This window comes from Rousettus aegyptiacus, unplaced genomic scaffold (genome assembly GCF_014176215.1).
Source record: "Rousettus aegyptiacus isolate mRouAeg1 unplaced genomic scaffold, mRouAeg1.p scaffold_m13_p_13, whole genome shotgun sequence".
In the NCBI taxonomy this organism is placed as follows: Eukaryota; Metazoa; Chordata; class Mammalia; order Chiroptera; family Pteropodidae; genus Rousettus; species Rousettus aegyptiacus.
The window spans coordinates 3600371-3615126 of record NW_023416288.1 but is presented as its reverse complement, the minus strand read 5'-3'; the positions used below and the strand labels follow the sequence as shown (position 1 = coordinate 3615126).

The 14756-nt window shown below is 35.6% G+C and overlaps 1 protein-coding gene across 5 annotated transcripts in view; it reads right to left on the bottom strand.

Moving 5' to 3' along the window:
• Positions 1-7847, bottom strand: part of ORC5 (origin recognition complex subunit 5) — a 94457-nt gene extending 86610 nt beyond the window's left edge. For all 5 annotated transcript variants that reach the window (XM_036230287.1, XM_016145921.2, XM_016145923.2 and 2 more), the window contains exons 1-3: positions 7668-7847; positions 4568-4660; positions 1582-1782 (exon numbers count right to left, since the gene is read on the bottom strand). In XM_036230287.1, coding sequence (XP_036086180.1) covers positions 1582-1782; positions 4568-4660; positions 7668-7739 — 366 coding nt within the window. In that variant the 5' untranslated portion in view covers positions 7740-7847. The remainder of the gene's footprint in view (positions 1-1581; positions 1783-4567; positions 4661-7667) is intronic.
• Positions 7848-14756: the final 6909 nt, after the last annotated feature.

The following is a 14756-nucleotide window of genomic DNA, read 5'->3' as shown; positions in this document are numbered from 1 at the left end:
CCAAAAATGGTCATATTCTGAGATATTAGGAGTTAGAATTTCAATATATGAATTTCCGGAGAAAAAATTCAATCCGTAACATTAGTTTACATGCTTCTGTCCTTGAATCCTCCCATTGATTCTCAACATTACCACTCTCCCCCTTACTTGAATTACTCCAGCTACAATGTCATTCCTGATATTCTTTGAATACACAAGGTATGCTCTAATCTCCTTTAGACCCTCATGTTAATCTCTGCTTAAAATACTCTTGTAAGATGTTTTCATGGCTTGCCCCTCATTTCCTTCAGGTTTTAGCTCAATTATCATCATCTCAGTGAGATAGCCCCTGTCTTTCCTATTTAGAAAAATAACTACTCTCCCTCACTCGTTTCTCCCTTACTCTATTGACATATCACATCTGACATACTTCACATTAACTTGCTCATTATCTACCTTCCTCAACTAGACTATAAGCAGCAAGCAGGAAGAGACTATTTGGTTACACGTTCTATCTCCAGTATCTAGAAGAGTGCCTCTCATACAGGAAGTGCTCAATAAATATTTGTTGAACAAATAAATGAATGAAATTAAATGAGGAAGGAACTGTTTTTTACATTTAAGGAGATTCAAGAATAAATAAGATTTGGCCCTTTCAGTGAATTTATAACTTACTGTTTTGATCTTTATATTCAATTCCAAATCCAGAAATAATCATTTTTTTAAAAAAAGTTAAGGTATTTTTAAAAATTCACTAATGTAAAACATATTACACATTTTCAATTAACTGCTAGTCATTTTCACATTGATGTAACTACAATTCAGACTTAGCCAACATAAAATCAATTGATTCATCTTTCCCTACAAATTTACCTGATACAACTGACAAGTTTGACCTTTGCTGTCTCGCATTTATTCTTTTCTACATCTCCTGCCTCAACTCTAATCCAGACCCAAATTTCCTCTAATGTAAATAGCTACTCAAAACCATTCTAGCCTTCAGTCTTTCACCTGTTCCAAACTACCTATTCAACATGCCTTCAGAGTAATCTTCCTAAAGCATATTTGTTGCTCTAAAATCTTCCTCTTGCTACATAGAAAGTGAAACAAAGTGCCTTAGTATAGTTTTCAAGATATTCCAGATCTGCCACCACCTATCTTTCTAGTCTTCTTTTTCTCTCTTCATACTTATAACCCACTACAACTATACAATTTGACATTCCCTGGCCTCCATTCCCATCTGCATGCCTTTGCTTACATAATTCCTCCATGTGAAATTCCTAATCTTCAGTTTCTTCCTATAATACCCTAATCATTCTTTTATGACTATCTCAAATGCTGTCACCTCTTGAAGTTGTGCCTAAGTCAGAGTTTGCATCTCATTGGTATCACTTATCAGAATCTACATGTAGTCAGTCATATGTCAGTATTGTCAAACTGAAGCTCTCTTTGTATAAGAAATACATCTAAAACATTTTTGTATCCCAAAAGCACCTTGCATAGTATACTATACATAAGACTCTAAACAAATACATAGAAATTGAGCTAATAAACAAATTAGTTTTCAAATAAGAGATGAAATAATGAAATTAAATTACTTACAATATATACAGTTTGATTCTCAAGACTTTTAGCTTTGGTTACTTGTTTAAACAAGCGAACAAAGTCATTAAACGTGTCACAAGTTATTTGAGTAGAACATCCATCCTCTGAAGAATTAAGATGATTCAACCTGTTTAAAATTTGTTCCAAAAGCAGCCTCAAGGTAAAGCATTCAACACAATTCACAAAGACATGTGGTAGCTGAAAACAAAACAAAACAGAAAGTGTAAAGAGAAAACACACATACACTATAAAGGCTCTTCTGGATATTCCCCATTTGCCCTCCTAAACCTATATCCTACCACTTTCCAACCTGCTATGTCCCAGGAGTCTGACCACTACACACTGCATCGCATAGACTCTCTTATAATCTAGCACTGATTGGATTCAGCCAATGGGAAGAACCAGCAGAAGACTGAAGGAGAGTGGTAAGAGAGAAGCTGAATGTCTATTCCCTTGATTCCCATCCCTACCCCTCAGAGGCCCACAGTTTGAAAGCAGCTACGAGCTTCTTCCAAAGGCCACAGCTCCAGTTGGGTAGCCCTTAGTTGAAGGCTACAGCTCTTGCTGGGGTCTGGTAACAACTTTTTTCTGTGGCCAGTTCAGGTTTGGGAGAGGTAAAGGCTCTCAATGCTTCACCATCCCTTACTGGTTCCCTTAACACTTCTTCATCCATTGTAAAACAGTCCCTTCATTAAACTCATTTCAATTATTTGAGTTTACCATTTGTTTCCTATAAGGATTCAAAACAAACCTGTATTTTTCTATAAAAAATTCTTATAAGTAACCCATGTACATATGAATGTTAAAATTCTTAGTGGAAATTTCATACTTGTAAGTTTAATATAATACCCTTAACTTAATAACGCATAAACCTAGATCAAAAAAAAAGGATTGTAAGAGTTAGAAACCATAATACTACGAAGAATGAGAACTAGCTCTTCATTTAGAGAACTATCAAAATTAAGGTAATTCTGAAATAACAAGGAAATATAAGACTTGCTCACAAACATAGTCTGTTTTCAGGATGAAATCACAAAAGCAGTACTGATCATTCAGAGAAAGACACCTGTGGTATCTGGCACAAAAAAATAGAACCTATAATTCTTTTTAGTTATATCCTATAAATTTCACCCAGTAATGAGGCATTTCTTTCTCTGAGTAACGGTATAACTAAGACTACATTATATATACTAAGGCACAATACCAGCATTTACTGACCTCCCTTACCCCCACAAAGTTCACAAGATCTCCATTATGAATAAATGTCTTGCTTACTACTATCCCTAAAGGCATGACCTTTATTGGCAGCATATTCTAAGTGCCTCTCTGTGTACCTATACCAAAAGTAGTAGTAATCATCATTTATTACAATGACTAAAGAGCAACAAAGACTATAATGTGTTAAAAAATGACATATATCCCATAAATATGTAACTTCCTTATTTAGTTTTCATGCCTATTATACAGACACACACACACTTAATATAGGAGGTTCTCAGATTCTGAAGTCTGGTACAAAGCCCAGGCATCTGCATTTTTAAATGCACGGGTGATCTTAGGGATCAAAGCTAAAACTCAAAAGTTGATATGTGCCTAGCACTGTGCTTGTTGCTAAGGATAATCTCAAGAAACTCAGTCTTGAGCCAGCAAAACACAAATACAATATCACAGCTGAAAGGGCTAAATATTATGACAGAATTAAGCACAGAGTACTGAGGTTGCACAACAGAGGAGAGTCTAACACACTCTAGGGAATGGAGAACAGATTCCCAAAATATAAGTAGCAAAATACATAAGTATTGGCCAAGCCATAGGGTAGCAGAGGCCAAGTGAGTACAGGAAAAACATTCCGAGCAGAGGAAGTAGTATGTGCCAAGGTGTAAAAGTAAGAAAGCAAGAACTATAAGTCATTCAGTATGCCATACATAAGATACAGCCTCAGAACTAGAGCTTACAACTGGGGATTAGCAAACTGCAGCCTGTAGGCCAGCATGTTTTAATAAAAGTTGTATTATAACACAGCAAGACCCATTCAGACAGATATTGTCTACAACTCCTTTTACACTAAGGTAGAGTTGAGTATTTTTGTGATAGAAACTATACGGCCTATAAACCTAAAATATTTACTATCTGACTCACAAGAAGTTTGCCCATCCTGAGAACATGAAAGAGAATATAGCGATTGTCATTAAAATAGCAGCTAACCTTTAGAGTTACTATATACTAAGTATTCTACTAAGCACTTTTTATGTATTAACTCATTTAATTCTTACAATTCCAAATGTTGTCACTATTAGCTCTACTTTTCAGATGGGGAAAGCACTAAGTGGTAAGTTCAGAAGAAGAAAATGAGTCTGCCAGACTTTTAGCTATTATATTATGAAAGATAAACTGAATTCGGCTTATGAAAGGTCTTATATATCAGACAAAGCACTTGAATACTTGCCTAATGATCTTAAGAGAGGATGAAGAATGGACTGCACTGAGTAGACTTGGCAGAAATACATAGAAGAAACAATGATGAGGATGAGGAAGTAGTAAAGAGAAAGTTTAGACAACTCTGTGAATGCTGAGACCATTCTCTGTGATAGGCAATATGGGAAGAAGACAGGGTAAAGGTGATATAGTCAGTTTTGTATTTGTGGAGTTTCACAATTACTGGTTTCAAAGTTACAAATACACCAGAAACAGATTTTAATATTTTTTAAAGAATTTATCATGTGTTTTTTTCTGCAAATATTATCAGCCAATGAAAATGAGAAATAAAAAATAACTTTCTAACATTAAGGCTTAAGTTATGTAACAATCCTTTCTGAAGCTTACAGTCTTTGAATATATTCAACAAAAGATGGTCAGAAATGTTTTATGCAGATGACATTCCTTCAGAGAAAGGTAAACTGGACTAAATATTTCAGATCCCTCCCATTTCTTGGACTCTGAGTAAAAATCAATTAACATCGAGTTTATTTAGGGTTATTCTTACCTCTAAAGTTCTCAACAAAGTTTGTGTTACATAAGTCTTTCCACTGGCAGTATGTCCATATATAAAAATGGATGGAAAGCTGAAATGATGTCTCTAGGAGAAAAAGACAAATATTAATCTATACAGACAAAACAAAAAATAAACACTTATCAATTCATGAGAAAGTTTGATATCGTAAAGTAAAATATTCAATCCAAATTATTTCAATGGTGAGCATACTGGAGTCATCGCACTTTGCATTTACCTGAAGTCAATTCTAAGCACTTTCTCTGTTAAGAAATTAAAATTTCTGAAAATTACATCTGGCACATTTATTATATACTATATATAGTTATGCTTTTTATATTGTTGTACAGGTTCATATATACCAACTCTTGTATTTTCGAATTTATAGGGAATTGAAGAGATTTTTCAAGGATAATTTTGACCATACTCTGTTTTTATCATAACCCTTTTGTAAAGAATCTAATCCCACACAGGCAGCAACTTTATTATACATTTTAGAGCTTTGAAACTAAATAAATATTGCAACGACATGGATGAATCTTGAGACTAGCAAGCTAAGCAAAACAAATCAGACAAAAAAAGTGGAGACCCATATGATTTCACTCTATGTGGACATGGATAACAGTTTAATGATTGCCAGACGAAAGGGAGAAAGAAGGGATGTCACTAAGGAATGTTAAAGGAAATCAAATATATGGTGACAGAAGGAAATTTAACTTTGGATGGTGAATACACAATGCAATATACATATGACTATCTAAATGTACACTTGAAAAATATATAATTTTATTAATCAATGTCATCTCAATAAATTCAGTTAAAAATAATCATTGTTGGAAATATTTTTTATAAAACCTAAACAGGGTTGGGATTTCAAGTCCTCTGTTCTTAGGGAACTTTACAGGATACTTTTTGAGTTATGCATATTAAGTTACCCTGGCCTAAATGTTTACATTTCATCAAGTAAAACAGTGATACTATCTACCTATCTTTCAAAGAACACGTTCCCTAAGATCCTCCTACAGTACATTAAGAATCATCTGTCTGGTGAAAATTAATACTACAAATATGTTTCAGTCATTCAATAAACATTTATTAGATACCTATTATATGCTAAAAACCATGATGCACTGAAGAGTATAAATATCAGTTAAAGACAAAATCTACTTTGGAGTTCATAGTATAGTGGGAAGACATATATTTTTAAAATAATTACAAGAAAATTGGATGATGCAATTTCCATGAGAAAGTAGGGTCTCTATGATCATCTACTACTACAATAGTAGCCATAAACATTTATCACATTCTAGCCACTAAGTTATACATTTCCTTTTGCAGGACAAATTGGAAATCAGATTTATACAGAAAAAAAAACTTTCCAAATGCCATATGCCTATGGCAAAAGCAACCCAAATCCTACAAATAAACTAAAAATAGATGTTTAACTACATAATCCTGTTTTAAAATGTATGTAAAAATCTTATAAATTAACTGGTTCAAAAATTTTGTCCCAAAATTAAATGCATGCTTGCTGAACACCTGTTATACAAATATTATATGTCATTTAAAGAAAAGTTCAAGACATCCTATAGGAACCTTTCTCACACTATCCTAAAACTCTCCTTTTCTAGAATCTTACCGCACTTTGCATCCATTATTTTGTGCTTCATAATATCATAACATCTTTCCTATTGCTCCCTAGAATTAAATTGAACACTTGCATTGTTATTTAACCTTTCACCTTCATAAACCTCCCTAATATAAACTGTAGTAAGCCGGGCTATGGCACAGTGTCTGACACAGAAAAGGTTCTCAGTAAGTATTTGTTCGTTGAACAAATAAAGGAATCTGCTTAAAAATATGAACCAGTTTTTGCACCTCCCTCATGCACAGCACCTTGAAGAAATGTGATAATATTGTTAAACATGATTTGCAGTAAGACTGAAGGTCAAAACTCTTTCTGTAACCCATGCCACATTGATACTGTACATCTCTATTTGCCAACATTCTTTTTCAGGAGGACCACTTCTGGTTAGGGTAATCTGGCTTTATCAACTAACTCCAGGGAAGGAATGCACAGAGCATTTAACCTAGAATATGTTTGAGTGATAATATGGCTAATTATAACTGAATGCATTATAACTAGAATACTTACTGAGTATGCAGTCACTGACCTCTTACTTCCCTAACGAATGTGCCACTTTAGATGAAGGGTGGTACCTTTCCACTTATATTTCACAGACCCACCTCAGGCTGCCATTCAACATTTCTAGAAGGATGATAGTACTTAAAAGGACTTAAGGCAAACCAGAAGATGGGAGAAGGGCAGATAATGGGCATGACTCAAAACTCTCATTTACTCTTTTACAAATAAGATCCAAGTCTGATTAATTCCAAGTCTAAATAATGAGTTTGAAGCAAAAGGCTCCCCAAGGGTGAGAATATAATTTTAAAAACAGATTAAGATTTGAATTGGTGAATGCTACCTCCTGCCCACGGAAAGGACTCCCCTAGCTGTGTCCATCCAGAGGAGACACTTAATCTCTTCTCTCAGACAGCATCAAAAAGTCTCGACTGGATCTCTTCAGGGCTTTCCCAATTCTAGGTAGGCTGCTGAATTTTTAAACTTGAAGCACTACTTTGGCCCTCACTGATCTTGAAAAACACCACCTATTCACACTTGACTTACCCTATCTCACTGAAATGTGCGAACTTACATCTGAATAAATAACACTCTGCAAACACCCGTTGTATAAAATGCTGTTCAGCTGGGGCAAGATAAGAAGCAACTGCTGGTGGCTACTTTAGGCTAACACGATCTCAAAAGTGTGGCGTGTGTAATCGAACACGTCGGGGGATAACATCCTGTAGTGCGAGCCGGTCCTGCACTATAGTTTTCTTTTAAAGGGACTAACGCAAGTTACTTTGAAGGAAGGACTTGGGTAGACCTACAATACCCCCTATACCAACGTAAAAAATGGTCTATTGCCCCTCAATGCAAACACGGAAAAAAAAAAAAAATGGAACACGTCACCAGACCACGGAAACGTTTGCTCCGGGATTTGGAAGAGAAAAGGTAGTTTGACCACAGTACCTCTCCAAACAGGGACTGCAAGGTGGACACTTGGGACTCGCGGCAAAGCACCATGTTTTCCAAGTGAGACATTCTGGCGTCAACCAGGGTACAGTGCAGACGACGGCCAGCTGGCGTCACCAAGTCAGCCGCAGTTCCTTCTCTACAACGCGGGCCCGACTCCCGCCGGAAACCTGACCGACAGGGTTATGGGAGGGGCCGACGTGCCCGTGCGTCTGTATGACGTCAACGCGCACGCGTAACTTCGCCCCGCCTTAGGCTTCAACGGTCTGCGGCCCCCGGCTCTGTGGCTTTCGCAGCGGGAGGGTTTTCCGGCGGCTCCTGCCTGAAGGTGGGCGTCTTTAGGCACGGCGTTTGCTACCCAAAGTCTGCGTGGACTCGGGGATGGGCGAACGAGATGGAACTGAAAAAAGCAAAAAGGGCTCTGTGGGCTGCCGGTGACCCGCAAACCTGTGTTTTTAGTTTTCCCGCCTTGAGGCCCCAAATTCAGAGACTTTGGGTACCCGGGAGCTTTAATCCTGGAGACCCACGCAGGAAGGGAAGCGGGGCGCGGGACTGTGGCCCACTTCCTTACAGGGATGTGGAGAAGGCAGATTCAGATGATCAATATACTCAGAAGATGGAGTTTTTCCCTGTGGCAGAAAGAGCATGTAATGAGGTTGAACAAACAATTTAGAATTACTAGTCTTCATGCAAGGTTTAGAAGATCCTCTCTCTAAACGGAAGAGGTTGTAGTGTACGTTGGTGAGGGCAGCAGGATAAAAATAATTACCCTTAGCATACTGCTTTAACGTGTATTTGTTCATAGAACACCTGTCAGAAACCAGACTCTGGAAGATTCTGGAAATGAAAAAATACAGAAGCGTATGGTGGAAAAAGGGCTTGGGTGCTGAAACCACTGGGTTGGAACCACTGACTCAATGACTTCCGAACACAGACCTTGGAAGAATTGTTGAACCATTTTGAATCTCCACTTATAAAATAGGAATAATAACAGTATAAGCTGGGATATTGCTAGGAGTAAAAGATGTCTGCTCAACATAGATTTAAATTGTGGACATCATGATCAATTCTTGTATTTGTGATGGCCCAAAGGCTCTTTTGATAATCATGGCCTCATAACATTAGCTAGTCAAAATCATATTTTTAAAACAATTTAAATGCAATTGCCTAAGTACTTTAAAGAGTGCGATGGGACCATTCATTAAATCTTTCAATATCTCTTCTTAACGGAACCTAGACCTTACCACCTTCCTAAGGTTGGGTTATACTCATAACACTACATCTTTATAGCATTCAACAAAAATAACTAAATGTTAGTCTCCCTCTTCAGATTCTTTATGAGAGCAGGAAACTCTGTTTTCTTGATAGCTCCATTTTCAGCATATACTGTAGTACATACATAATAAGCAAAGTTATTGTTGACCTAAGAGGAAGTGTCTGGACAGATTAATGAAAGTCGTTTTTGTTCTTTTTTTGGGGGGGAGGGGGGGTTGGGAGGGAGTGGGAGGTGTGGGGACCAGGAAGCTGAGTCTAAAGAATAAGAATTCACCTGCAAGACCAACAAAGAAATTCTAAGACAAAAGACAAAAGGGGGGCAAATGGGCAATCCCATACCAAAGTAAACCTAGTGTAGTGACAGATGGTCAGGTAAGGGACAATTTATGTTATGCTAAAAGGATTGTATCTTATGGAGGCCAAAGAGAGCCAATGATAAATTTTAGGCAGAGAAACAAATGATGAGACTTTAGTCATAGGAAGATTCCTGTGGCTACCGCATGGAAAGTGGGATCATTTTTTTTTAAGACTATTGCAATGTTCAAACAAATCATAATGGCTTAAGTTAAAGCAATAGGAATAGAAGTGAGAGAAGGACAATTAAGGTTTACTAAGCGTAATGTGGCAGGCACTAAGATATATTATCTGACTTAAACTTTAACAATACTAGAAATATTCCTTTTAGCAAATAGAAAACTAGCCAAAGTAAAGAATTTAACCAAAGTCTCACAATTTCTGTATACTTTAACCTAGGTCTGGTTCCTTCATCTTTCCACTACACCATATTGGGAAGGGGCTGAATCTGAGAGAAATTTAGAAATATATTTCATAGACTCGGTAGCTGCTTGAATGAGATGGAAGGGTGAATCATTGAGAATAGCATTTAGGTTTCTGACTTAGATGATTTTAAGTTTTGCTAGTAATTAAAAAATAAAAGGTTTATTGATTAACTTTCCTTTTCATGGGTTAAATTTAGTTTTATCTTTATGACCAAAGTGAGTTCGTCATATTAAATTTGAAGTGTCTTCAGGATGACTAGGTAAAGAAGAGAAGTAAAAATAAGATCTGGAGCTACAGTGAGAGTCTCCTAGAGAAGGAGACACAGAAGTCATGACTATCTAGGTAGTTGAACCAATGTTGTTTTGAATTAGTCACAGAGAATGTGTGTGTGTTATACAGTAAGCCTGCAAATAATGTAATAGTGGTAGATGAAGTACTGTTTAGTGCTCCAGTATTATAAATTATTTTTCCACACAAAGAATGTGTCTTCAAAGAAGACCCCCAAAAGAACTATGTATGGTGTCAAATGGGTGCTGGATTTATCGGGGTGATCACCATAAGTTATATAAATGTCTAATCAGTTTTTTGTTGTATACCTGAAACTAATATAATATTGTATGTCAACTATAATTTTAAAATATAAAAATATAAAAATTAAAAAACTGCAAAAAAAAGAAACACCCCAATAGTAAGAAGTTCACTGAAATCCTCCACATCATATTTAATAGCTATAGTTTTTGGCCTGCTGTATTAAAATTCAAGATTTCATTAAAAAGTCAAGAGTACTTACAGTCACAAGTAGATTATTTCGCTAGGTTTTCTACTTATCAGAATTAGTTTTATAAACCAAAGATTCTGGCAATATATATGGCCCTAGTTTAAAGACTATAAGGACAATAATGTGAGAATGGTGTCCTATAGAAAATGTGAACACAGCCACGAATCACCAATAGTTACACAGTTGGGATGTTTTAAAGGGTTTTGAAAATTGCCAAGTCTATCAATATGTAACTATAAGAGCAAATAAGTACAGTATTTATGTATCAAAAGGATCTTTAATCACAATTTCGATCTTTTAAAGCTAAAACATTACATGTGAAAGAACATGAAATTTTATTTTTCAAAACAAAGCTCAAACTTGTGTTTAAGAGCCAAAAAAATAAGGAAATAGAATGAAACTGAGTTTTACTATCATTATTGTTAATGCTATCAACAATACCCCTGTGCTCATTTAGTCTTTAGTTAGTTACCCTCTAGCTTTTAGCTTAATGATTTGTTTACAAAACAGACATAGAAGCTTTAGTCCTAAAACACTGGGTGATAATATGCACTTTCAGGTTGTTTTTAAATGTGTTGGCATCTCAGGATGAATGAAATACAAATTGTTTTTAAAAGTAATCAAGAATACAGATGTCATAAAGTTGTACACCTGAAATTCACATAATGTTAGCCAATGTTACCCCAGTAAATTTAATTTTAAAAATTGGGGTGTGAGGGGGGCAGAGATGGACCAGGAAAAAAAATAATCGAGCAGAAAGAAAATCTCAAATAAAGGTTGTAGCACTTAGTCATGGTGACACACAAACTAAAGATAAGCCCAAATGTAGATAGAAAGCTTCCAGATTTTAATAATCTAACTTTATGAAAGTAATTCCATTGTCATCCTCCTGCTCAAGTCCTTGTCATCCCTTCTTCCTGCCAGGTCCTCACAATGTACAAGACACTGTAGAACCTGCTCCCCACCTCACCCCTTCCCTCCCTCACCTAATGTTCTGTTTCTCTTCCTTAAATTCACTCCCATTCAGCTGCACTGGCCTCTTTGCTTTCTCTGAAACATGCTGGTCATACTCCAGTTTTTTGTGACTGCACTTATTGTTCCTCCTGGAATCCTTTCCTCAAACTTATTCATATGGCTCACTCTCAACTCTCAGATCTTAGCTCAAATGTCATCTTATTAAAAAGGACTTTTTTGAGCACTTTGTCTCTGTCATGCCCTCTTCCCCTTTTTTCTTTATTTTGGCTCACAGTGCTTATCACTACATATTTTTCTTGTTTTATGTCCCACACTAAAACATTAGCCATCTGAGGAGCTTAAATAACCTAGAAAAGGTCCTGGTACATAGTAGGCACTCAATAAATATTTGTTGAATTAATTAATGATATCTCAAATGACTGGCACAGAGTAGGTGTTAACCCACATTTGTTTAATGAAATGGATCACTAAGGAAAAATTACTGATAAAATACAAAAAAAAGAGAGAGAGACCTAGTTTTAGTTGCAAGGATGATTGTTTCTGGGTCTTTAAATGTGGGATCCCATCCTTACTCAGCAATCTGATTATTGTAGTTTTAGCCACTCTGAGAACTACTCTGAACCCAAAAGAAAGTATAAAATGGTTGTTGTACAAAAAATAGACATGTAAATAAATAAAATTAAGATAAAGTAAAGGCAATTTACTCTGAAATAAAGTTGCCCTTAGGTCCTTTGGTCACCTACTGATAAGAATATTTGAATGTGAAAGACAAGCATGGTTTTTAGAAATTGGGTAATATATCCTTAGTACCAAGTTAGACATTTATGAAAATCCCCATAAATAAATGAGGATATTGTTTAGGGTATTATCTGAAAAAAAAAATTATTTCCAAAATATATTTAATAACATAGCAATTAAATAATAATAACCTATATTCATATTCACATATTTATATTAGGAGAAAACATGAAGTAGATGTGAAAGCAATATCATCCTTAGGCAGATTGCTGTATTATTTTATATATCTTCTCTAACCTTATTATAAATCTCTAATTCAATCTAAGCATATGTCCAACTTTCCCCCTCCCTCTAATTACCACCTGTGATAGGCTGAAAACTGGCCTCCCAAAGATAGTGATGCCCTGATTCCAGGACCTGTGACTATGTTAGATTACATGGCAAAGAGAAATTCAGGTAGCAGATGAAATGAAGGTTATCGGCTGACCTGGAGATGTGGGAAGGAGACACTTATTCAGGTGGGCCCAGTTTAATCAGTGGGTCATTATCAGTGGAAGAGGGAGACAGAAGGAGAACCAGAGAGTGACAGTGTAAGAATGGTTTGGCCTGACATTATTGACTTGGAAATGGGAGAAATGGGTACATGAGCTAAGGAATGCAGGCACCTATAGAAACTGGAAAGGGTAAAAAAATATTCTCCCTTAGAGCCTCCAGAAAAGAAAGCAGCCCTGGTGAAACCTTGATTTTAGCCCAGTGAGATTCATTTCAGACTCTGACCTCCAAAACTATAAGTAAAAAAAAAAAAAAATTGAGTTGTTTTAAGCCACTAAACGTATGGTGATTTGTAACAGAATAGAAAACTAATATATCACCTGTGACATTAGAGTTCATTCTGATTTCTCTGCTAGGACAAAAATTTAAATACACTCTACCAATTAGTACTCATGGATTACTTTTCATAGTAATCATGTTTGGAAACAATTCTAGGGTATTAAAGTAATTAAAAGGGATAATTGTCTTATAGATTTTAAGAGTAAGGGTCATAATACAATATACCCTGAAGTATAATTTTTCTATTGCATCAACATATAGAACAACTCTTGAAATTACATCAAAATATAAAATGCAAAAAAGTGGAAATTCAAGGAAAAGCTGACAAGTGTACTATAGCAAGAGATCTCAACAGAATGTCTCTAAATTACTATTAGGTTAGACAACAATAGTAAGGATATAGAAGGTTTGAAAAACATAATTAACAAGTTTGATTTACCAGACAAACCCATGCAAGTAATAATAAGAATAAAACTTTCTAAGCATATACAGCAGATTTACTTAAGTTGACCACCGTGTACCAGGGCATAAACAAATTTTAAAGGATTGGCATCATAAAGATATTCTCATTGCAATGCAATCAAAATAGATGTCAATAATTAAAAGATAAAAAATATAAGTGAGAATTTGAAAATATGCTTTTAAATAAGTTAAAGAAGAAATATCCTATTTTAAAAATATTTCATACTGAGTTATTTAATATCAAAAATTATAAATATCAAAACATCTGGAATACTGGGAAATCAATACTAAGAGGAAAATGGAACCTTAAAATAACTGGAAATTAATGCGGACTCCAACTTAAGTAATAAGATTTATGTGGTAAGAATAAACCCAAAAGTACAGGAGGAAAGAGAAATAAAGATTTAAAAAGTAACAAATTAGACCAGAAATTTCCAAATAAGAGAGTGGGAAGTTTAAATAAATATACAACTAAAATTACAAAGAAAATACTATTGAAAAGCTTTATGCTAATAAATTTGAAAACTTAGTCTTATGATCTGAGTGTGTTCCCCCAAAATTCATATGTTGAAATTTTAATGTTGGATGAGATTGTATTTGGAGGGTGAAGATTTGGGGAGGTGATTAGGTCATGAACCTTGAGCCCTCTGGATAGGATTAGTGCTCTTATAAAAGAAGCCCTACGGAGATCCCAAATCCCTTCTACCATGTGCTGCTACAGTAAAAAGGCACCAGCTATGAACCTGGAACAGAGCTCTCAACAGAACTTGGCTCTGCTGTTGCCTTGACCGTGGACTTTCCAGCTTTCAGAACTGTGAGAAATAAATGTTGTTCGTAAGACTGGTGTCAGTGGTATTTTATTATAGCAGTCTCCACAGACTAAGACATTGTTTGGTTTGGTTTTCCTTTTCTTTCTTTCTTTCTTTCTTTCTTTCTTTCTTTCTTTCTTTCTTTCTTTCTTTCTTTCTTTCTTTCTTTCTTTCTTTTTCTTTCTTTCTTTCTTTCTTTTTCTTTCTTTCTTTCTTTTTCAATATTCTCCCTCCATTCTCAACTTTTGGCCTTTTCCTGTGCACCTGCAATTCAGAGGTAGTCTTTCTCCACATTCTTGCCTCTCCCCCAGAGAGAGAATGCTGTTTTTTGTTACTTGGTACTAGCTCGTTTGACTACACAGTGGGGAATGTTCTCTGCCGTTCTGTCCTGCTTCAGTCTTAGATAAGCCCTAGACCTCTGGAATGTTTTTTTCTCAG